This window comes from Phalaenopsis equestris, unplaced genomic scaffold (genome assembly GCF_001263595.1).
Source record: "Phalaenopsis equestris unplaced genomic scaffold, ASM126359v1 Scaffold000047, whole genome shotgun sequence".
Classification (NCBI taxonomy): Eukaryota; Viridiplantae; Streptophyta; class Magnoliopsida; order Asparagales; family Orchidaceae; genus Phalaenopsis; species Phalaenopsis equestris.
In genome coordinates, this window is record NW_018164489.1 from 527,189 (window position 1) to 553,754 (window position 26,566).

General features: G+C 36.0%; 1 protein-coding gene across 6 annotated transcripts in view; it reads right to left on the bottom strand.

Annotated features, from left to right (window-relative positions):
* The window catches only part of LOC110019089 (pentatricopeptide repeat-containing protein At1g76280), a 73,520-nt gene that overhangs the window by 40,957 nt on the left and 5,997 nt on the right, over positions 1-26,566 (bottom strand). For 3 of the 6 annotated variants that reach the window (XM_020716640.1, XM_020716641.1, XM_020716642.1), the window contains exons 3-8: positions 26,481-26,541; positions 26,344-26,401; positions 25,877-26,070; positions 24,994-25,101; positions 16,376-16,558; positions 4,815-5,411 (exon numbers count right to left, since the gene is read on the bottom strand). In XM_020716640.1, the coding sequence (XP_020572299.1) occupies positions 4,815-5,411; positions 16,376-16,558; positions 24,994-25,101; positions 25,877-26,070; positions 26,344-26,401; positions 26,481-26,541 (1,201 nt within the window). Of the gene's footprint in view, positions 1-4,814; positions 5,412-16,375; positions 16,559-24,925; positions 25,102-25,876; positions 26,209-26,343; positions 26,542-26,566 lie in introns of those variants that run through there. The other 3 variants (XM_020716643.1, XM_020716644.1, XM_020716645.1) reach the window with 3 other exon arrangements.

Here is a 26,566-nt window from a genome sequence, read left to right on the forward strand (position 1 = left end):
CTTATTTTTTTTATTTCAATGAACTAGTTTATTAATACTTATTTATATTATTTGATTACAAAAAAAAACTTACTTACAATTTATATATTATTTTATTTATTTGGTATAAACTAGTTAGTTGCTAATTTAAAATTTATTAAATTATTTATTAAAATCATTTGATAAAACTTAATATAAAAATTCATGTACTCATTCGACTTTTAGCTTCTTTACTAGATTTATATGATAAATCATGCACAAATCAAAATTTTAATTTTATATGAAATATTAAGTACTCGTTGAAATTTTTAGTTTTTTTAATTAATATAAACAAGCCAAGTACGAATGAAGTATGAACATTAAAAAGTTTAAGCAAGCCAAGTATGAACATATATGTAAAAGCTCGGCTCAAGATGGAACTGAACACGAACTTGTGATTTGACCAAGCCAAGTCCAATCCATGACATAATCGACCCAACACGACACTATTACAACCCTACCCTTCACAAGCCCGTTATCATGATAAGCCCAACCCAGCTCACGAGTTAAGTTGACTTGGGTTAGTTACACCATTAATACCAGGTTACAAATATAAAACACGTTATTGTGAGTAAATGCAATAGAAAAAAAAAATTCGCTTGACCTACAATAGTGAATAAGGAGCAATTAGCTACTTTATTTTTATATTACTAGGACAAGCTTTATAAGTTCGAAAAATGTTAACAAAATTTGACAATGTGCTTAGTGGGTGACTCGTTATAAGTACAAAAATTAAAATTTATGTCAATTTGAACTAAAAGGCATGACACAATATTTTAAAAGAGAATCGATTAAGTTTATCGGCTTGTCAATTTTTTTAAGTTGAGCCCTTCCGGTTCAATAAGATAAGCATCTCCTTTTGATTGGCCTTCTTTGTTTCCACCATAATATTGCCGTTATTCATATAGTTTCCAGAATGTCTCTTTGATATGCTTATTTTTCTTGCAGTACTTACATTTCAGGTTGGTTCTGGGGGGAGACTTTTATTCTTCATTTTGGGAAGATTCAATGGCAAGTCATTTACCTTGCAATCTATGATTTTCATGGCCAATATTTAATATTTGAGAGTGTTGAGCATTACCATCCATTTCTGCTTTAGATCATATGAGAGAGAAAACTATTCTCAAATTTTGAGAATACAAACTTGATCAAATGCATAAGTAAGTCTTGCAAAAAAATCAAACATCCATTATCTTTCTACAAATTATTTGAGAATCAGAGCATCATCAGTACATTTCTTCTTGAGATTTTGTTAGTATTCGAATTATAGCCAATAGAGCTTCATTACAATGCAATATTCACTGACAGAAGAATTAAGATATTTGGCCGTTAAGAGCTTTGCTTTGGCCTCATAGATGAAAGCAGTTTGTTGAACTTTAAAGTAAGTTGGTTTGATAGCTTCTAAAATATCTTTTGCCGTTGTAAGAACATGTATAGTCAAATTATTTTGGCATGATGATAATCTGCTTCAGCTCATTGTGTAAACTTCAGGTCTTTCAAATCGGAAAAGGATAACCATGATTATAGATTTTTTTTCTTTCATTCCCAAAATGTCTTCACAATTTGAGGCTACTTCATGTAGTTTATTCCATTTGAATGATACTAGGTTTGTTGACCCTATAATTCTCCTTGTTATATCAGATTTTTCTTTTACTTCCCTTCCAAAAGTTAACATCATCAATGCTGAAAATCAAACTAAAGGAGTAGAAAAAAAATTAAGAAGATAGAAAATAAAAAGACTTTAACCTTTCGATGGTAGCATTTAGAAAAGAAGTGAATAAAAGCTTAATCTGTTCATTTCTCAAATGGGTATACATACACAAAACTAACTAAAAATTAATTTAAACTTACTAATCAAAAAGATATTAAAAATTAAAACTATAGTCCAAAATTCCTATCTTAGCTGATGAGAGGAAGGAGCAATCTATGACCCCACTTTTCATGTTAAACACATGAATCCATGACATATTTCCCTTATTTAACACATAAATCCGTAGATTCTTTAATTCATTATTTAATAATCATAATACTTTTAATATTTGGCATTGGAAGAATGGACGGAGTTTTTTTTTCTAGAGAGAAGACTCTGGCGGATGGATAGATGGTTGACAAAGATTGACAGTTAAATTTAAGGAAAGGGAGTGGGTAAGTTTTATTAGTTTAATATTTTATGGATTGGGAGGAGGGAGCTTGAAATGCAATACGAAAGATGGAAACAAAGTTGGAGGATAGATAAGTAATGAGTATTTAGGGATTAGATGTCAATAACTTCAAAACAATTAGTTATAGCAAGGCGTTGATGACACTTTGAAACAAAATTGATGATTCACCATTAATGATGATCTCTATTTTGATTTTCTTCTTTCTTCTCTCAAAGTTGCTTTTGAATAGCTATTTTCTCTTTAAATCGAATCCTTAATTTCGAGACAACTGAATTGAAATTTTATAAAGAAAAAGAGAAGAAAGAATAGTAGTTTGATGAGTGGAGAAATCCCGAGATTTAGCTTATTTGTCCCCAAGGAAGAAATGATGGAAGAGGAGGAGAAGAAGAGACAAAGGAGAAGAAAAAAAAGAGGAAAAGGAGGAGTTGCGTTCATTATTTATTCATTTTAAGATATTCCAAGTGGATAGACCCATATCGTTATTTATAGAAATATGGAATATGGATATTCTGATTAATTTATATTTTTTTAAAAGGAATAAAAAAAACAAATCGCAGAATACAAGTGAGGGCTTTCCTCCAGAATAAGACTCAAGAAAATACAGCTAGCCCCGAAAGAAAATTGAATGAAACCGGGCTATAAATAACTTAAGCAGTAAAATCAAAGAGAGGAGCCATTTGTCAGGAAGAATAAAGCATCCAGAGCATGGCCCAATGCAGCACAAAGTTCACATCAATAAAACATAAACTAGGTAAAAATTCTGTGGAGACCATCCGAGAAACAACAAAATTCAAAGCCAAATTGAATTAACCACGCACACACAAGCAGTAACAAGACTTTGAGATTGGCACAATAAAATCTGCTGCAATAGATTATCGCCATTAAGATATCAAATAAAAGCAATCCCATAAAAGAAAGCCTAACACAAAGGGAAGCATTCTAAAAATCCAGGAGAGAGAAGCTTAGAGGATTGGGTGCTTCCGTACCGCTTGAAATATTGATTTTATGCAGAAGCATCCTAAAATTTTATCCTAAACAAATACATCCATCATGAGAGTCAGTACAGCCCCTTTTTCAGAATGCATAAACCGCTATCAACATCGTCTCCCAAACTAGATTCATATAAATTAATTTATATTTAAATCTGTAGTGCATCACTTGTTACAATGACATGGTCCCTAACATAATAATAAATGACATAAATCTACAACGAAAAATGATGAAATTCTTCATGTTATAAACATAACCATAAAATATTTGCTGAATATTAGATAAAGGTTGCATAATCATCACCGATAAAGCTGACATCATTCAGTTGACATTTCACCGTCATGACTACCCATGAGTGTCTTTCGAAAAATGATGGATGCGACATGCTCGATTACTGTGTACTTCCGTATTTTTATTCATAGGTGTTAGCTGATATGTAAGGCCTTGAAAATTTATGCCATTATTTTATGTATCTTTGCAAGGGGCATTGAAAGGTCCCGCTTCAGAGGTAAGAGAAAATAGCAGCCCAATGGCATTGAAAGGTCCCACTTAAGAAGTCTTTTATGTGGCAAGCAAGCATGATTTCACAATTCCAAGTTTGCTAAGAAAAAGAAATAAAAAATCTTTTACATACCTCTAATCTAATAAAAGAGTATAACATCATAAACGAGTTAGAACTTATTTCACTGCAGAAATTAAGGCTTCTACTTTAGTTAATTGCAATTATGTATTCCGGTTGAATAACTTGAACTCGCCCTTACTACTACAGAAAGCTAATTCAAATTTTGTAGATTGTAATAAACTAACATTTTCATGTTACAAGCCCCTTTTGAACCATGAAAGTGAAACAAGAACAATGTTTGTAGATATCAACACTAAATATCTCTCTTAGGGCTATGCTTTCAACACTTAAAGAACAACACATTTTCAACATATAGTCCTATATAAAATCAAATGGAAGCGAAGATCCATGCACGAGGAGATGTTGGGATTGGGCCAATGTCATATCTTTTGATGCATAATCTACAGATGGTGTTGAAAATACCGATTTAGCAACTGTAAATACCATTCTCTTTTTATTAATTAAATTCATGGGGTGCCTCATCCATGAATAAGCTCGCGATGATTAGTAAATTACAATAGCTCAGCTGCATTAGATTTCATCCAAAAAAAAAAGTCATGTACATACTTATCACACAATTCTTATGTATTTATATATCAAACTCCTAAACTTTCATGTATAAATATGCAAGCACTCAAATATTTAACATCAGATCAAAAATAGCACTATTACTAAATTTTTAAAAATGAAATACAACTTTTAATGCATAAGTTTATAACATCAAAGTGTTATAAATATAAATATCAAAGTTTAGGTGTCAGATATGTAAGTATACAAGAATTGTGTGGAATGAATGTAAATTTTCCAAAAAAAAAAAAGTAAATAAATAAACAAATAATCCACAGAGAACTAATCAAGCAGAAATTAAATTAAGTTGTGGGGCGAGCTGTTGCTATGTGGGTATGTTGGATGGTTTGGATTAGGCACGGGGGAGGGGAAGGAGGCGGAGGGAAAAGAACATACTAAAATTCTGGCACTTGATATACGCACTAAAGCTCAAAACAGTGTTGCATTGATGATACCTGAAGGAACAAGATCTCGGCCAAATCCCATGTTCCAGATTGAGCGCAGCATTGTATCACATCATTGAATGACCATCTCAAAACAATGAAAACTGGTACAAACTCTGCTTCTTTTGGAATACTATAACCAAAATCTTTCATTTGTAAGCAATTCGTTTTATGTTTTCTCATTTCCTCTTTCTCTTCCAATGGATATTGATCGTTATTCTCAGAAGCAACGGAAGATATTTCAGAGCATATACCATTTTCCTTTGCCTCGCTAAAAAAATTGCTTCCATGCATCCCAGAGAAAACATCATCTATTGTATCAGGCACAAAGCATGCATCTGCAGTATGTGATACTTTACAAGCTGGTGGTATAGGAATATCTAACCGTGATGACTGATATCTTCCAGCAGCAGATTTTCTGAGAGATGTACAACCCTTTTTAACAAGAGAAACCATATATTGCAGTACTTTGTAGGCGGATTCAAGATCATGCAATTTTGTGAAGGACCAAATAAATTTTCGAAGAACAATAATGCTAGGGTTGTAGTGCTCGATGCAATCCTTCCATAAACCATGAACTGCAGACAAGCTATTCTGCAGAACAGAATGCTGCAATTTTCTATAAATTAGTGCTTCCATTGCAAAACTAATTATAATTTCTCCGTAAGATTAAGACAAATTATTTTAAAAACAAAGTAAGACTAACATTTATATTTTGGTGAAAAAGAAAGTTCAATGACAGATTGAACAATATCCTCCTATAAAGGGTAATCTCATTTGAGGATAAAGAACCACAAAAGTTTCACTAAGGATGATTGAACAATATCCTCCTATAAAGGGTAATCTCATTGGAGGATAAAGAACCACAAAAGTTTCACTAAGGATGGCACATTTTGAAGTTCAAAGAAACAAAAAATAAATAAACTGGCAACAAATGGATTATGGTAAGAATGCCGCAGAAATCAAGCCACTTAAAATATGAATTTCTCAAAATAATCCCGCAGTTGCGTGAATGCTAAGCACGAAAATACTTTGCCTAAATTATCATATGAATTGCTTGGATATGCTCTTAGCCTCCTAAAACTCGAGCAAAGCCTAAGAGCTGTCGGAACATGATAGGCAAGAATTGCCCGAAATTTTCTATATTTTCCTCTTGGTACAAGATTCAATAAAAATTCACGGCCACCACAAAACGCCTGTAGATACAACATCTGCTTAACAGTAGGAAACGTGTATGGTGAGCTTGAGTTTATTTAAAGAACCTTTTCAACTGTAACACAAGAATCATGCTAATTATTTGGAATTGGATTATGAAATACCAAAACATTGTTAGCTTAAAAAGAAGAGAATATTCCTAAGCGAGTTAGAGTAGATCATATAATTATACTTGAATGGCAATGCTACGACCTAATTTGATGGCTTCTTTGAGATTATGGGAGAGAGATTTGACGGTTAAAATACATGAGATTCAAAGAAGATCCACATTGGCAATCCAATGCAAAGATTTTGTTTTTCATTAAACATTTGACCATGTTTCATGCTACTTTATTATCATGTCAATTCTAATATAAATGGTACAAAATTTAATAGTGTTGCCGAGATGACTTCTTAGATGAAACGTACACATGAATGTTTTAAAATTTCTAATAGAATGAAATATCACTGTTGAATTATGTTGACCTAGAAGCAAAGTAAAGCATATGCAAATAGATTAATATAATACAAAACTATAATAATCCACCAAGTTACAACGATATCCAAGTTACAACCAAACAATAGAAAAACCAAATATCATTGTTGAATTGGAATAGATAATTACAACCAACAAATGAAAATAAGAAATAGCAACAAACACGACACACAAACTCAAACTACGGTTAGATCTAGGGGTGGTGGTAATCGGCTAGGGTTGGAAAGGCACGGGATGTTGGAAGGTACGGACAGCAAACAAGCAGCGTAGATCAACGTGGAATGGCTGTCCTGGGTGATGGCAGCACGAAGGAAGGTAGCAGCTGCAAGGGAGATGCAGTTAGCAGCATGGGCAGCAGTAGGGGCTCCTGTCCCGGGGGGTGGCAGCAAGCTGGAGGGGTAGGGAAGGCTAGAAGCTGCAGAAAACAGTAGAAACTTGTTGTTTTGGGCGGTGACAACAAGGGTGGAGGCTCGAAACTCCTGGAAAACAGCAATCCCTATCTATTCAAGGAGACAGCAGCAAGATAGGGTGATGAGGAGTGAAGCGGAAAGAATGGGGAAGGTTAGAGGAAGGATAATAACCACCTCAAAAGCGACATGAAGCCCGAGCACCGCTTGGACTCTATGATATAGCCCTAGAAGAAAAAACAGAGACATCGTGGCTTTCTCGAACACATGACAGCATATATTTAGGAAAGAACTGGAATGAAAGGAAGGATAAAAGTAAACATGCCGAAAATCGAAAAGAAATAAAAAAAAACGGCTTTTGATTCAGTTTTGCCCCGCTCATGCGATCCGGCCATCAAGCCTCACGAGCAAGGGATCAAGAGACCCTGCGCTCCATCATTAGTCTACCGTAGTTGGTGCAAGTTCGACCTCATCTATCGAAGCTTCTGACTCATCCTAATATGGCTTCAGATTGGCCACGTTGAAGTTAGCGGGATAGTCGTAACCTCCTGAGATTGGAAAGCCTTCAACTCCATTCCAGAAGCACCTGGATTCCACTGTCCGATCCACCATCTCCCAAAACACCTGAGAAAGGTTCTCGAACAGCGAGTAACCATATCTTTCTGTCTAGCCACTTGTGGTTACTCTGCAGAACTGAACTAAAACATCGTGCCAAGTGTACTCCAAAAACACCTCAAGGTTCGTTCATTCCACTACTGAACCTCTCCTAACGATGGCAGCCCTAACGATAAGCTATCAGTCATAATATATTTAAACTCTCTCGATGTTGGTTGTCCAATGTATAAAATAAGCTATTCTGTCTCACTACACTATATCATCGGTTCATCGCCAAAGTTGATCCCACTAGCACCTCTCCGTCGAGCACCTGTAACCTCAAACTCCTCGGAAGGTATGAGAACTATAGGCTTTACATCCTTTGAGAATGAGTACGTGTTCTTGAATCTATCATGTTAAATCCTGCAAGCAAACTTCTACAGTTTGTGATAGGCATTCATGGGCATTACGTCATACCAAATATAATCCTGTAGCTGGCTCCCAATAGAAACTCTATGAGACATCTCCTATCATAGTTGACCCTGTTCTTTTTCAACCACGTCAAGGAATAGGACTGGAAAGGTCTCCGAGTAGTGTAACTCAATTTTTCCACCATTTGTGTTAATGTTCCATTCTTACTATTACCTCCATTGATGATAAGGTTGAATATTTTTTCCTTCACAGTGCAACTCGTATGAAAGATATTGTGACAAAGTCGTTGTTGCTCCCTTGTGTACTCACTCTATAGGACTTGTCAAACCACGAGCATCTCTCCCTCATCCGCTGGAAGCTAGTACACCTCACCCTGCTCTTTAGCTACATCTGCATTGCTCACTTCCTCCATTGCACCTTGATGGGTAAATGAAATAACTCTGCTTTTAGTGAAACTAAAAGCGATGTGTCCATATCTATGGCACTTGAAGCATTTTAGGGCTAGAACTGTGTTGGGTGTGCTACTTTTTTCGGGCTTCTTCTCACTCTAATCGGCTTTGTCATTCTGACCAGTCTTTACAACATGTTCTTGGCAATGCCTCCAGCTATGAGTGACTGCCTGAATAGAAGTGGGTTCAAGTTCTGTTTTTGCTATCTCTCCACCTTCAGAACCAAAATCTAAAAATCACCCAATGACCAATAAAGTTGTAGCTGGACCACATTGTCGATGGAGGACTTCAAGCTTCCAAGTATCTGCCTATTGTGTGCTTATATAGCTATATGAGCTCACATTTCAGCTTAAGTTACTCAAATTTTGTCATGAACTCCTCCACTAACAACTCCTCGTGATGTAAGTGATGTAGCCTCAAGAACATGTTTTGGTCGTAGTCTGAGAGTAGATATATTTTCTGCATGTCCTTCATCTTCTCCCATGTAGCGATTTAGTTATGAACTTTTGTGTCTCTCTCTTCAAGTTCTCCCACCACAAAGACGCACTTCTCTTCAACTTTACAGCAACAAGTTTCACTTATTTGTCAGTTGGCACCTCCTTGTTTTCAAAGAACCTCTCGACAATCTGTACTCACTCAATAAAGTCATCCAAATTCATTCTCCCCTTGAAATTCAGAAGGTCTACCTTAACTCCAAGCTCTCCTTGTCCTTCAAAAGACACTTCATCCCTCGACCTCCTCCGATACTGAATTCCAAAGTGATGTGGCCTACCTTCCTTTCACTGGAATCATACCTACGAAAGGGATTCAGGTGTTCCCCCCTCTCCTCTTCGAATCACGCTGCCACAATCAACAGAGACCTCTTCCTCAATCCTCCTGATTTCAACAAGCCGTTGTTAAAGATGGCAGATTTCCCACTGTATCTCTTCCATGGTAAATTCCTGAATAGTGTTCAACACTTGTCTTCTTGGTACCATGGTTAGATGTTGGGTTTGAGGGGTGAAAGGGGGCGTATGACTGTGGTCGAAAGTGGGAGAAAAAAAAACTAGGGGGTTGAATTGCAAAATCAGCAAAAGGAAAGATTTTTTGGTGGAGATTGAGTTAGGTATTGGAACAATTTTGGTAACCATGGGATAGGGTTGGGGTTAGACTAGCTTTAACAAACCTTTGTCGACCCATTAGCTTATGTGCCATAATTTATAAAATCATTGCTAAGGTCATTGTTAACCATCTCAAAGGTAAGTTCCCTTCTATCATTTATATGGAACAAGGAGCCTTTATCCATCATAGATCTACTTCGCAGAATTGTCTTGTTGCACAAGAGATTTTCAACAAATTAAAAAATTCCACAGCTGCTTCGCGCCTTATGGCAATCAAGATCGACATGGTACTCTCTGTATTTTGCTTGAAGCATGGGGTTTTCTAGAAAAATTCAAAACTCCAATTCGCTCGTGTGTGGAATCACCAAAATTCTCAATACTTGTTAATGGAAAACAAACACCTTGGATCGAAGTTGCTTACAGTTTTAAAGGCTGCCCCTTATCTCTGTACCTCTTCATTATTTGTTCCGAGCTCCTTTCTGCGGCCCTTTCTCAAAGAGCACAACACATAGGCATCTAGTTGGCCAACAGCAACATACGCATTTGACATCTCCTCTATGCTGACGACATTATTTTATTTTCTGAAGCTAATATGCAAGCAACAAAAACTTTTACGAATTTTTGCAGGACTATTGCAACTGGTCGGGCCAAAGAATTAACACTGCCATATCTATCGTCAACTTTAGCAAAGCAACGAAATTGTGGAGGAAACAGAAAAATGCTAGATTCCTTCAATTCAAAAAGGTGGAAGAGCTAAAATACTTGGGGATTAAACTCACTTTACGAAAACTTCACAAATCTTATTTTAGCAACCTGCTTCAAAATGTTTCCTATAGGCTCAATGCTTGGGGATTAAGGCACTTATCTCTTGCCGAGCATGTTTACTTTGATCAATTCATCTCTACTTCCTACACCCATGTATGTCCTCGCCCACATGGAGGTTCCCACTAGCATCCTTGAGAAGATTGAAAGGAAATGCAGACAGTTTCTTAGGTCTAAATCTATGAATCTACTTTACATTATATTGCTTGGGACTTGCCATCCTCCCAGCCTAGGTGACCTCGTTTCTCATGCATACAAAACCTGGAGAGGCCCACTTCGTGCCATGCTAGCCTGGAATCTTCTTAATAACAAGAATTCACTTCATGTCTTAATCTAAGCAATACATGTGACTGATGTTTGGACCCGTAACTTTAAAAGGAACACTTCCACAATATGGCAAATATTATGTGATGGCGCAGCTACCCTCCAACCGGTTTCCTGCCAGAAGATCTATAATGGAAATTCTGTTCATGCCTTGGATCACGCTTGGATTCAAAATAGTCCTTTGTCTAAATGGCCTTGTCCTTTTAACCTGGAAATACGTGATGGGTTTCGAGTTCTCAATTCATTTGCAATTGAACCTGGAAACATATGAAATCAAAGAAGCTTTTGGTGAGGAACCTTCGCAGATTATCACCCAGCTCCCCCATCCATACCGAGCTCCAAGAGGACTGGCTCGAACTCAACAAAATTGATACAGGGAAAACACTCACAGCAATCTCTTACGAAGCCAATTTCTCTATTAATGGCCCAGACGTGAGCTGGATCAAAAAGCTCTGCTTCCATCCCCGTGAAAAATTGTTCTGGTGGAGATTAATGATGGATGCTATTCCTACACGTGTTTGGTTAGCAAAGTGTGGCCTTGCCGAAACCACAAACTGCCCTTGGGGTTGTGCCACTGATGATGACAGAGATCAAATTACCGCCCATTGCCTGCTTGTAAACCGGATTTTTGACATTTTCAGAAGCTGTAGTTTTTCTCCAACACGGCTTGTGAGCTATTCTGATCCATCCAAGCTCTTAGTAAAATCCAAAGATACACAATCCACCATTGCTGGAGAGTGCAGAATGCCAAAGTACATGAAAGAAACCATGGGTCTCCCACGACCATCGCTGCTACGGCCCTCAAGGCACTCACCAAGACAGATTGTTTTCCTTTCCAGAGGCAACGGGATATTAGCCAATCTTCCCGGTTGGTCTCTCCTTTCTCCTGGCATCCTCCCCTCGAGGAAGGATTCCATTTAGTGTGGATGGCGCGATCCTCCCGTCCAGCCTTGTCGGGGCGAAAGTCATTATCCGTGATGAGCAAGGAATCAGTTTCAGAGCAGCGGGTCAGCACTTTCAGTACTGGGACAGTGCCCAGGTGGAACTCAAAACTATTGCATTTATGCATACCATTTGCGAATCGTGGATGTTTGAAGGAAAAGGGGTCATTATTGAAGGTGATAATCTGAATATTATCCATTTTTTGGAAGCTTTCATTGAAAAGAAAGATTGGCAGGCCGACCGCAGCATGATCTAGATCTGACTTTCCTCTCCAACTTCTGTCAGGTTCTTTTTACATGCCCCCAGAAATTATAACAAAGCCGCTCATTTTTTGTGCTAAACATGCTCTTACATGTACTTTCATTTTGATGCATGTCGAAGAGGATAAAGAACTTTCCTCTATACTTGTAGATGACAGAGATTTTTTTTTGCACCATATATGCATCCATGCATTGTTTTGTAACATTTTTTTTTATAAATAAAAATGCACAACTTACAAGGATATCAACCCCTCTAAAGGCACCATATAAACTTACAAGGATATCAACCCCTCTAAAGGCACCATTCAGAAAAGGAAAGGTAAAGGCACCCCTCTAAAGGCACCATTCACAACTTGCAAGAAATCTCATGTATTGGTTATGCCCATTCAGAAAAGGAAAGGAAAAGGAGAATCCTAGCAAACATGTTCTCATAACCATAAATTGTAACTAATTGATTCAAAAGATGAACAATGTATCCAAATAAAAATCACCAATAGAAAAGCAACAAAAACAACAACAACAATAACAAAATATTTATCCCACTAAGTTGGGTCGACTACATGAATCATTTTTCTCCATTGTGTCCTATTTAGTGTCATATTTTCATTAAACTCTAATAAATTAAGATCATTTTTTATACAATAAGCCCGAGTCATCCTAGGTCAACCTCAGTCTTTCTTAACATAAGTCGAACCTAACACATCTACTCTTCTAATCGGATAATCATATGGTCGACGATTAAAGTGACCAAACTATCTAAGACGACTCTCTAATTTTGTTCGTCACTGGAGCTACACCAACCCTATCACGGATATAATCATTTCGCATTTTATCTCTAAGTGTAAACCCCCTTATCCACTTAATCATTCTAATCTCAGCAATACTTAACTTAGTTTTAAGCTTCTCTTTTAAAGGCCAACATTCAACACCATAGAGCATTGCAGATTGTTAGTTGAAGCCCGATCCTTGCTTCCGCCTGCTCCCGCGCACGCGTGAAGCGACTTCGAGCGTCGCTTCTCCAATTTCGCGAATCAGCGCATTCCCGCGAAGTGCCCGCTCCAGTCCCTGTTACCGATCGCCAAAATTCACAACCGCGACCCTGCGGTTTCGCTAACTGCTCCCGCCTCCAGGTTCGCGAAATGACGCCGCACATGTCTCCTTTAAGTTGCGAACAGAAGAGGAAAAAAATTAAGAGTCACGGTTTTTGGTGTTCTTCGGATTTCCTCGAGACAGAGAAAGAGAAGTGCAAGAAGTAATTCCTTGCGGCAAAAGAAAGAAGAAAGAAGAAGAAGAAGATTGTTCTCCATTGGTTTCTTCTTGGTGGCTTGTGGCAGAAAAGAAATTAAGTTTATTTCTCTTGTAAGTTTATCTTCTCCGGTGTATCTCGGTGTACAGTTTCTTCGGTGTATCTCGGTGTAAAGAGAGAACAACAAAGAGAGAAAAAGAGATAGCAATGAAGTGAGAGATTCCTCTTGTAAGTCGAGACGATCGACTGGTGTAAATTCTTCAAGTAGTAAAATCATATGTAACTCTGTGGACGTAGGCAATTTGTCGAACTACGTAAATTTGTGTGTTTCGTTGTGTTACTGTTTTATGGTGTGAATTTTTCTCGTTCTATTTTTCGCTCAAAGATTGTACTCCTATTATATATATATATATATATACACACACACACACCACAACAACTGATATATCTATCTCCCAACAACTGGTATCAGAGCTTTGTTCGGATATGAGGAAAAATGGTGACTGCAGATGAAGTGAAGGTTTCAGGGATCGAAAAATTTGATGGCACATATTTTGGTTATTGGAGGAAGCAGATAGAGTACTACCTCTATGGGAAAAAACTTTATCTTCCATTATTAGGGAAAAGACCTGAAATGATGGATGAAGCTGAATGATTATTCGATTGACCCTATCGAGGTCTGTTGCACACAACGTCGTCAAGGAGAGAACGACTACAGATCTCATGAAAGTTATCAGGTATGTATGAAAAACCATCAGCGAATAACAAGGTGTACTTGATGAAGAAGTTATTCAATTTGAAGATGACGGAACGTGTTTTTGTTGCTCAACACCTGAATGATTTCAATACTATCACAAATCAATTATCGTCTGTTGAAATTGATTTTGATGATGAGATACGTGCGCTGATATTATTGGCATCGTTGTCAAATAGTTGGGAAGTCATGAGAATGATAGTTAGTGGTTCTGCAGGTAAATCTAAACTGAAATGTGATGATATTTGTGATTTGATTTTGGCTGAAGATGTGCGCAGGAAAGATTCTGTTGAGATCTCAAATACAAGTTCGACACTGAATATTAATTTCAAGGGGAGATAACAGGACATGAACTTAACTAGAGGATTTAGAGGGAGATCAAAATCAAAGTCTAGTTAGCAGACAACCTATTGGAATTGTGGTAAGGCTGACCACATAAAGAGGAACAGCATAACAGCATGAATCCCAAGAAGATGGAGAATGATAGCGCAAATGTGGTATCTGATGAAGAGAGAGATCAAAATCAAAGTCTAGTTGATAGTTCTATTGATGATGGAAGTGAAGAGGAGAGTGGGCCTGAGTCACCCATTGCTATTGTTCCACAGATAGATAGTGGACAACTACTGAGCAATGAAGAAATCTTATTAGATGAATGTTCGAGGAGGGTGGGTCCGGGGCACCCAATCCTATTGTTCTACAGACAGATGATGGAGAACCACAGAGCAATTAAGAAATCTTGCAAGATGAAAGTTCGAGCAAGTGGGAGCTGACAGAACTTCCACCTGGGAAGAAGACATTTCACAACAAGTTGGTGTACTAGGTGAAGACTGAGCTTGATTCCTCTTGTAAATCGAGACAATCGACTTGTGTAAATTCCTCAATAGTAAAATCCTCTGCAACTCCGTGAAAGCAGGCAATTTGCTGAACCACTTCGTATTTCGCTGTGTTACTGTTTTCTGGTGTGAATTTTTCTGGTTCTTATTTTCACTTCAAAGATCATTCTCTTATTGTATTTATATATATAAATATATAAGATCTAGTTGTTGTGGTGTGTATATATATATATATATATATATACACCACAACAACTAATATATTTATCTCCTAACAGCAGATCTCACTACCATCTTATAAAATTTTCCTTTCAGTCAAAGAGGTATTTTTCTATCACACAATAGGCCCGAAGCATTCCTCCACTTCAACCAACCAACTTGAATTCTACTAATAACGCCCCATCAATATCACCGTCACTTTGAACAATACACCTGAGATATTACACCTTTTAATAATCTGATCACCCATTGTTACATTTTTGTCGCTAGAGCTACTACTACTAAAATTACATTTCATGGGTTCAGTTTTAGTTCTAATCAAACAAAGGCCTTTAGACTCCAAGGTAGACTTCCATAATTCAAGTTTTTCATGAGCTTTTCTCGTCTTGTCCATCATCAAACCTCTCAATAAACAATAAAAATCATATGTAGATCCTCCTTATCATCTCTAAACTTCTCCATCAAACCTCTCAATAAACAATAAAAATCATATGTAGATCCTCCTTATCATCTCTAAACTTCTCCATCAAACCTCTCAATAAACAATAAAAATCATATGTAGATCCTCCTTATCATCTCTAAACTTCTCCATCAAACCTCTCAATAAACAATAAAAATCATATGTAGATCCTCCTTATCATCTCTAAACTTCTCCATCAAACCTCTCAATAAACAATAAAAATCATATGTAGATCCTCCTTATCATCTCTAAACTTCTACATCAAACCTCTCAATAAATGTATAGCTTCCATAGTAGACCTGTCCGGCATAAATCCAAATTGATTATGAGAAATCTTTGTCATACGACTTAATCTATGTTCAATTATCGTCACCCATAATTTTAAAGTATGACACATCAACTTAATTCCTCAATAATTGGCACATTCCTGTGCATCCCCTTATTCTTAAAAATAAGGACCAAAATACTCTTCCTCCACTCCTCAGACATCATTTTAGTTTTCAAAATAATATTAGAGAGTTTAGTAAGCCATGAAACTCCAAAAAAACCTAAATATTTCCACATTTCAATTGGGATATCATCAGGTCCAACAAACTTTGCACCCTTTGTTTTCTTTAAAGCCTCATCAACTTCTTTTTTACTAATGCATCCGTAAAAATGAAATATTTTATTATTATTAACGATATTAAAATCACTAAAAAAATTATCTATCTAAAAAATAAAGGAAAATGTCAACCAGATTTGAATAGAAAGAATAGAATATCAAGTAAAAAGAATTCAAGGTAATGCTGAAATAAATCACATACATAGCATCAACCCAGAAAGAGTTTTTACACGAATAAATCAACATAAAAAACAAGTGATTAACTTAATCAGAGCTAAACTTTATGGATGAAACAAGTAGAATTAGTCCGGTAATAATTTATCAAACAGAAAAGCATATCATGCTCTAATTCATGAATTTAATATGGACATCAGTTTTCTAAGGCTTGGCATAATCAGTTCTTCCGCATGTCAGTAAATGTGTAGTTCGGTGCAAACCTTAAGAAGCTCCCAATAGGTTATCTCAGACCTTCCCATTAGTTGGTTGTCCATTAGTTCCAAGCAGCGAACAACATCAATCATACTTTGTTTAAAAATACATTCCCTTAGAACAATATTGTATAAAGGTAGACCAATGTGGTAATTATCACTTTCCTCTAGAGACTTTATCCATTCAAATGCCTGAATTGAGAAAGAAATAAAAACTAAGTACACCGTTGCAAAGAGGATACTTCCATTTTGTTTATAAAATTATGAGGCAATCATGAAAAAAGTAATCACAAGGATGGTACACACATTAAATCTTCAGATTAAAAAAAATCACTTAATGAAAGATCGATTGATATTCAAGTGTTGAGTCTATTTTGAGGGTGAATATAACTGATGTTTTCTCAAAAAAGTAAATGAAAGAAAACAAAAAATCAAGAAATGTGTCATGAAAAACTTCAAGCACTTGTGTCAGGAAAAACAACAGAGAATTATAACTATTCCAGTAAATCTATAAAATCCCAGAAAATTGCTGTAAAAAACCCTGACGTAATTCTGATATGAAACTTTAAAATCAATGACCAAATCTCATTCATTAGCACAGTAAGTATCAATAACCATAGTTAATACAACTGAAGCCCTCTGATCAACACTTCGGAAGTAACACCTGTAAGCCTTTGTCAACCGCCACAACTAAAATACTAACATATTAATTCAACAACAAGAAGCACCCAAATGTTCTTCTGACATCTAGCGATTGAGATTGTAGCAGAAAATTATTTTTTCCTTAATCTTTCCTTGAAAGAGAATCTAAGCCAAAAGATGAGAGAAAAAGAGAAAGAAATGAATAAAGGGAGAAAACTGGAGAGAAAAGATGAAAAAAGTGGTTTGGCAATGCTAAGGGAAGAGATGAAAGCTAAAGAGCAACCATTAAGTTTATTTCATTCATCAAATCATAATGATACCACATAAGGTACCTTTGCATAGACTAAGGTTAATGTAGAATGTTTTGCATATAGGTTTCATAATGAACATTTAATAAAAAATGCATAATAACCAATGCCCTCAAATTTGCAGGTAACAAAACCTTGATCCTCAAAAAACTACTCATTATCATTTTATGAAAATAAAAAAGCATGAAGATATCTATCCAAAGGAAATTTTAATGACCGCCTTTAAGAAATTCAAAATAAAAAATAGCCACGCAAAAGAATTAAAATCATATACTTGGTGAAACCCAAATTCTATCAAATTTGGCAAAATCGATTGCAAGAGCAGACCAAGAACAAAATAAGGAAAAAGAAAAATGGAAATAAACCAGAAGCAAGCCTTAAAACAAGGAAATAACTTTTCTTATAACCCTTCAAATCTCTCACTTGATAAAAAATTGAAGTCCTAAAAACAGAATAAATACTAGGTAGAAATCAATATTTCTGCATTCATCATTTCTTTATTAATAATAAAAAATCCTTATAAAATTCTCTCATAAATCAATCAAAGTAGCCACAAATTTGCACATGGCTACTACCAACAACAACAACAAGCCCTTATCCCACTAAGTGCAGTTGGCTGCATGAATCATTTTTTTTCCATTATGTCCTATTGTGTGTCATATTTTCATTTAATTCTAATAAATTAAGACAATTTTTTTACTCAACATGCACAAGTCATTTTAGGCAAACCTCTAACTTTCTTAACATAAGTCGAATCTAAAACATCTACTATTCTAACCGGATCATCAGATGGTCGACGTTTAATGTGACCAAACCCTCTAAGACGACTCTCTCAAATCTTGTCTGCCACTGGAATTATACCAACCCTTTCACGGATACATTCGTTTCGCATTTAGTCTCTAAGAGTCAAGCCACTCATCAACCTAAGCATTCTCATTTCACCAACATTTAACTTAGTTTTCTTTTTTTTTTTGTGCTATTTCACCAACATTTAACTTAGTTTTCTTTTTTTTTTTGTGCTTTTTTTTTTATAATCCAACATTCTGCGCAATAAAACATGGCAAGTCTCACCACCATCTTATAAAATTTTCCTTCAAGTCAAGAGTAATTTTCTATGACACATTAGATCTGATGCATTCCTCCACTTCAACCACTCAAATTGAATTCTAATAATAACATCCGCATCTAAATCACCGTCACTTTAAAAAATAGACCCGAGATATCTAAAACGCTCACTCCTTCTAATGATTTGATCACCCATTGTTACAACTATGCCACTAGAACTACTACTACAAAAATTACATTCCATGTATTCAATTTTAGATTTGCTCGAACGAAGGCCCTTAGACTCTAATGTAGGCCTTAAAAATTCAAGTTTATCCTGAACTCTTTCTCTAGTCTTATCCACAGGAAGAATTTCATCGGCAACAAGCATACACCAAGATACATCCTCTTGTAAATGTCCACTTGTAAATGTCCAGTAAGTTCCAGTAAGTGCATTCATAACTAAAACAAAAAGATATGGGCTTTAAGCATAACCCTGATGTAAACCAACTGAAATAGAAAATTACTTGGTCAATCCTCCTCCTCTTCGAACAAAAGCAGCAACACTAGCATACATACCTTTAATGACTTTAATATAAGTCACATCAACACATTTATCATCTAGAACTCTCCAAAGAACTTCTCTTGGAACCTTTTCGTACGCTTTTTCTAAATCAATAAAAATCATATGTAGATCCTCCTAGCTCTCTTTGTACTTCTCCATCAAACCTCTCAATAAATGTATAGATTCCATAGTATACTTTGCCCGATATAATCCAAGCTAATTATGAGAAATCTTTGTATCTCCTCTTAAACTTATTTTCAATGACTATAATTTTAATGTATGACACATTAACTTAATACCTCTATAATTTTCGTACTCTTGTGCATCCTCTTTATTCTTAAAAATAGTGATCAAACTATTTTGTTTCCACTCATCAAGCATAGCTACTAGTAAATAGACAAATTCCAATGACAAAGGAGAATTAACAGAATGATATCGGAGTTTAACAAAACACCAAATTCAAACAAATATTATAACTAAACTAAAATAGAAAATTACAACTTAGCAATAGGAAATATGAAACTGCAATAAATGACAACACAAAGTCAACTATAGTTGAATCTAGAATTGGTAATGGTGGTCGACGGGGGCTTGAAAGGTAGAAGCAAGGCCAGGAAGGAGGGACGGCGGTTGCGACAATGGGAAACTATAGAAAAAATAGCAAAGGTTGTTTTGGGCAGTTGCAACAAGTAAACATAATGCGAAGAAAACTACAGTGAGCAATGTGGGAAATATGGGAAAGGATAGGAGAAAAAATAATCACCATCTTAGAAGCAAGATACAGTCAGAGCATCACTAAGACTCTTGGATACACCCCTAGAAGGAAAAACATAGACACTGATGGTTGTCTCAAGCAAACATAAGACAAAAATTGATCCTAATACATCATGAAAGCAAATTTATAATAATAAAATAACTATGAGTGGGTCCAAAGATCCGGCCAACACTCCACAGCAAGGAAAACTTGGACAGAGCAAATCTAGCTCCACTCGCTTTCAAACACAGTGAATGTTATGTCTGCTTTCAAACGCCAGGCGTCATGGAGTAATGTTGCTAATAGCAACAACAACAACAACAACAAAGCATTGATCACACTTAAGTGGGGTCGGCTACATGAATCCTTTTTCTCCACTGCGTCCTATTGAGCGTCATATTTTCATTTAATTCTAATAAATTAAGATCATATTTTATACAATATGCACAAGTCTTTTTAGGTCTACTTCTGCCTTTCTTAACATAAGACGAATCTAAAACATCTACTCTCCTAATCGGATCATCAGATGGTCGACGCTTAATGTGAACAAGCCATCTAATACAAATTTCTCTAATTTTGTCCATCACAGAAGCTACACCAACCCTACCATGGATATATTCATTTCCATTTTGGTCTCTAAGTGTAAAGCCACTCATCCACCTAATCATTCTCATCTCGGCAACACTTAACTTAGTATTTTAGTATTATGCTTCTCTTTTAAAGGCCAACATTCAGCGCCATGGAGCATTGCAGGTCTCACCACCGTTTTATAAAATTTTCCTTTCAATTTAAGCGGTACTTTTTTATCACACAAAGACTTCAACCAACCAACTTGAATGCTACCATTAACATCCACATCTCCATCCATCCACGCTTTGAACAACAGACTCGAGATATTTAAATCATTCACAGATTTTAATAATTTGATCACCCAAAGTTACACTTTTGTCACTAGAGCTACTACTACTAAAATTACATTCCATGTATTTAGTTTTAGTTCTACTCAAATGAAGAACTTTAGACTCCAATGTAGACCTCCAGAATTCAAGTATTCCAAAGGTTTTTTCTCTCATCTTATCCACAAGAAGGATATCATAAGCAAAAAAAGCATACACCAATCATCAGCAAGGATATCAGTAGCAAAAAGCATACACCAAGGTACATCCTCGTGTAGATGTTCAGTGAGACCATCCATAACTAAAGCAAAAAGATATAGGCTTAGAGCCACAACTAAAGAAAAAGATGTAATCCAACTGAAATAGGAAACTACTTGGTCAATCCTCCTCCAGTTCGAACACAAGTAACAACTCTAGTATACATATGACTTGAATATAAGTCATATCAACACCTTTCTACTCAAGAACTCTCCAAAGGATATCCATGGAGACCTTATCGTAAGCTTTTTCTAAATCAATAAAAATCAAATGTGGATTCTCAAAATCAAATGTAGTAGATTCTCCTTATTATCTCTGGACTTCTCCATCAAACCTCTCAATAAATGTATAGCTTCCATAGTAGACCTGCCCGGCATAAATCCAAATTGATTATGAGAAATCTTTATGATACTCTTAACTTATGTTCAATTACCCTCTCCCATAATTTTAAAGTATGACATATCAACATAATTTATCTATAATTTGCACATTCTTGTGCATTCCCTTTATTCTTAAAAATAGGGATATTTATATTGTTCCTCCAATCCTCAGGCATCTTCTTAGCTTTTAAAATAATATTAAAGGGTTTAGTAAGCCAGGAAACTCCCAAATCTTCTAAATATTTTCATACTTCAATTGAGATATCATCAGGACCCACAAACTTTCCACACTTGATTTTCATTAAAGCCTCCTCAACTTTTTTTTATTAATGTGACGATAAAAATGTAACATTTTATTATTATTAACGTTATTAAGATCACTAAGATCGACCGTATTTTCAGAAATTTCATTATAAGTTTATCAAAATAACTCACCCACCTATGTTAAATATCTTTTTCTAAAAAAAATCTTTTTTCATTTTCATCTTTAATACACTTTACTTGATTAAATTTTTACTTTTATTTTCTCTTTCTTTGGCTGGTTTAAACATATATTTTTTCACCCTCCTTAGTATATAATCTATTATAAAGATCATTAAAAGCTGAATTTTTAGCGTCACAGATTGTTCTTTTAAACTCCTTGTGGGACGTTTGATATTTTTCTCAGTTCTTTAAATTTTTACATTTAAATCAATTTCTATAATATAAATTCTTATATTTTATTTTTTCTTACATATTATTATTTCACCACAAATCATTTTTATTTAAAGAAAATTTTTCTTTTGATTCTCCAAAGACATCTTTTGCTATTTGTTTAATAGTGTTTGTTACTTTATCCCACATAGCATTTGCTTCAACATGAACATCCCAAATTTTGAAATCTTGAATTTTACTCATAAAAATAATTTTAGTTGTCTTTTAGATTCCCCCATCTAATTTTACGATGATGAGTCATAGTATTTTTTATTTTACAACTCTTTATCTTAAAATTTAGAACTAATAAACGATGTTGGATACTTAAATCCTCCCTTGGAATGACCTTACAATCTTTACAATGTCGACGATCTCAATGATGAGTCATGCTGCATATAGCAATAGCAAAAAATTTCAAAGCCTCAAAAGGCCCAAATGTACATAGCAGAAAAAAGAAGAAACACAGCCATTTGCAACAGTAACTATAGCGTAAAGTGTATGTACTTTGACTATATTAATGAAATATCATAATTAATATTGTGGTGAGCAATGCTTTTCAATAGAATCAAGGATATTTTATTAATATAAGCAAGCTAGCAAAGCTTAATCACAATTATTTGAAACTACTTACAAAACTTGTCTTTCAACAACCATAAATGTAGCACACAAAAGTTTTAAATGTAACAACCCTCATATACTTTTATAATGTAGAAGGGATATCTTTTCACTTAGTGACGCAGGGATCCCGCGGGATGTTCCACCTACATGTCTGGACCGAACCGATCCAAATCTTTCCTTGCTTTGGAGTGCGGCCAGCCCTTTGGCCAAATGCATCTAATTATCTTATTATTATAAATTTCCTTTCATGGGAGTCTAAGGTCAGTTTTGTCATGTGTTTGTCCTGAAAAACTATTGACATCACTATTTTCCCATCTAGGGACGTATTCAAAGGTTGAGTGGTCTAATGTGGTGATTATCCTCTCCCCTACCCTTCCCGTCCTTCCCACTTTGCTCCCCGTTACCCACCCTTACTGCAGGTGCCCCCATAACAGTCATCCTTTGATGATTTTCTTTTGGTTTTCCTCTTCCTAGTCGCTCTTCCCTCCCTCGGTCTCCCCGCATCACTCCCAACCAAACCTTACTCACTGTAGTAGCTCTATACTGCCTCCGTGCAGCCTTGCTGCTGCTCGAACCGCCCACCCTACTTGTTACAACCCTGGGAGAGCAAGTCATTGTTGTCTTCCACTATTTCCCGTCACTGTCCAGCCGCCCCTTCTTTCTTGACGTTGTCCGAACAGCAAGCAGTTATCGTTACCCCACCATACCCGCCACTTGCTCCACTTCCCCATCTTGCAACCGCCCTTCCACACCCCAAGCAGCCAACACCACCACCTTAGATTCACCCTAGTCACGTGTTTCGTGTCCTGTCAGTTGCAATTTCATATTTTCATATGTTTGGTTGTAAGTTTCTATTTAATTTCAATAATAATATTGGTTTGTTACATTATTGTTAGTTAATTCAAGTATCATTTGATATCACAGCTAGGTTAACCCCAGTCCTATCTTAGGGCTATCAAAATCCACAAATATCGAACCCAATCTCCACCCAAAAAACTCCACCCCCTTGCTGAATTTTCAATTCAGACACCAAAATTTTTCTGTCCCCATCCTAAATCAACCTTGTACACCCTCTCATTTTCCAAACATAAACTCCAACCATACCACCAAGAAGACAATTGTCGAAAACCTGATCAAGAGGGAATGCCACAGTGCCACTTATGAGAAATATTCAAAGATATATTCTAAAAATTTCTATAAAAAATATGCAGTGAAAAATCCTCCAACTACAACACAAACTTGTCGTCTTTGAGAGAAGACAATCTGAAAAACTCACCCGTAGCCACAACGGCCACTCGCCTTGTCAAAGAAATGAAGTCGTTCCCTTCACTAGGTAAATTCCAGGGATGAAGGATCACTACCCCAAGAATTTGAGTCCTCTCCTAATTATCCTATTATTATATATTTTCTTTTCGTGGAAATATGGGTTTAGTTTTTGTGGTACGTTTGTTCGGGACAGCTACTAGCGTCTTTGTTTTCCAGTCTAAGAGTGTATCCCATTGTTGAGTGGTGCCCCGGCTCTATCTCGCTCACGAAGTTGTGATTTTCCTTCCCCTTCCCCTTCGCCTTCCCCTTCCCCTTCGCCTTACCCTTCCCCATCCTTCCCACATCACTTCCTGTCGCCACCCTTGTTGCACGCACCCCCAAAACTGTTGTCCTTGTAGTTTTCACTGCAGTTTTCCCCTTTCCCAGCCACTATTCCCTTTTTCGTCCTCCCTGCATCACTCCCAACCAACTGTTCCTCGTTGCAGCGGCCCGTATCGCATCCATGAAGCCTCCTTGTTGTTCCAACAGCTCTCCCTATTTGCTGCAACCCCGGGACAGCAAGTCAGCGCTGTCTTCAACTGTTTCCCGCTGCGCTCCCGCCGCCCCTTCCTACTTTTTGTTGCCAGGACAGCAAGCAACTGTTGTTTCCTCGCCACTTGCACCACTCCCATCTTGCCAGCGCCCTTCCACGCCCCTAACAGCAACCACCACCTTAGCTTCACCCTAGTGGCGTGTTTTGTGTTGTGTCTCTTTCAATTTCACAATTTTATTTGTTTGATTGTAAGTTTCTATTTGATTTCAGTAATAATATTTAGAGTATATAAATGGGAACCAACAACTTATATTAGCCATTTAGATTGTGAATTTTATAGGCACAACCTCTATAGCGTGGAAAAGAGGCGTGGGAAACAATCAAACAAAGGAAAAAATAACTTAATGAGTTAGTTATCATTGAGGGATATAAAAAGAATAAAGTCGGTGTGTAATGGAATTCATGTGGACCTCATATGTACGATATAAATCCAGTAATAAACATTTGGATTGAGCTTAAAAAATGGAAAATTAAAATGAAGACAGTAAAAGAAATGCAAATATCTATAAGCATTGCCAATTATTTCAGGATACAATTAATTACCATAAACATAAATGAGATGAGCCTTATCAATATTTGCAAAGTACTAACTTTATTAAATCATCCATCACCTCCTTAAAGTACCCTCCTTTACTGAAAGCTTGGATAATGCATAAATAAGATTTCTTCCTCATAGCTATTTCATTTTTCGCCATTACTTTCCATGCCTCCAAAACAAACTGCAAACAAATATAATTTTTGTTTAATGAGAGAAAAATAAAGGTCACTTTTAAAAATTTAACATCGACCAAAATTATAATTTATCTAAAATTCATTAATGTCATTTGCAGATGGTTATTAATAGAAAGCCGATCTAGTAAATGTTGATGAGGAAATGCACAAGAATGAAGGATAACTACATAGATGAATAAAAAATAACCATGATGGATTTCATTCCCCTAAGTAGCAATTTGGTTGAAATATTCTGTAAAATGGAAATAACAAATATATGTTCAGCGTGCAATTTCATCAAACTCTACCAAAACTTGTACAAACACAATCCATTTCAAGGAATTCTAGCAGAGTAGACCATCATACACGTGAAATGCCATTGAACTTTAAATATAGACTGTGCAAAAACCAGAGAGTCCAATTTTTTCTTTCAGCATGATAAAGAGCTTTGCCTGATAAATTAATATCAAATTGCACATCTTATTAAACGATCTAGTTTACTGGGCAAATTTAGCGTCCTCATTAACTAAAATTATATAAAAAAAAAGATTGATGTCAGGTATTTAACTGTAAACAAGCTACCAATCCGCCTCATTAATCCAATTTGTTTTATGATTCATACATGAACGTTAGCTCTTCAAAATAAAAAAGCATTATTAACAAGTTATTTCAAAGAAAATTGTCCAGTAAAAGGTAATGGAAAAGGGCACTTAATGCATACAATCTATTCAAAAAATTATAAAGTGAAAACACATATATACTCTTGGCAATCAGCAAACCCACCAGTGGATCTGGAGTTCGTGCACAATATTCCAATATATAATCAAAATCCTCAGCATTTGAAGATTCATTCATACAACAAAGATCAACGAACATCTCCTGAGCTCTGTTTCTCTGGCCCAAACGAAGTGCATTAATAATTTTAATCTGTTCACCCTGAGTTCCTGAGTATTTTGACCTTTGAAATGAGCGGAAATCTGCATTATGAAAGGAGCAAAGTTTCAACCCTTAACTGAATAATAAAAAATACAAATAGGTCAGGTCCATTGCTCCAATGTGCTCCTCTAATGTGTAAGGCTGTTCAGGAATACTGTAATTGGTCAAACTGCAAATTTCTGTAAAAGGTAAGTTAAATTTGTCATAGTCCCAAGTGAAGACTTGGATATCAGTTTCAATAAGTAACATGCAAGATTGTTACTTTTCAGTTAAAGCCATAAAGTAAAAGAAAAGGAAAGCAGATTTTAACAAACCCCATAAATCAGAAAAAGCTTGAGATGACTGCACCCTTGCACAAACATTCTTCTGCACCTAAAAAGGTCTCAAATAACAGGCTCTCTAAGAAAGAACAATAGAAAGAAACCCTAAAAAAACCAAGATATTGGCTTACTATTTCATTGCCCTTTGAAATTTTAGCAGAATCCTTGTGCCTTTGGCGAGAAGCCCTTAATCTGATGAGAAACATAACAAATTAGA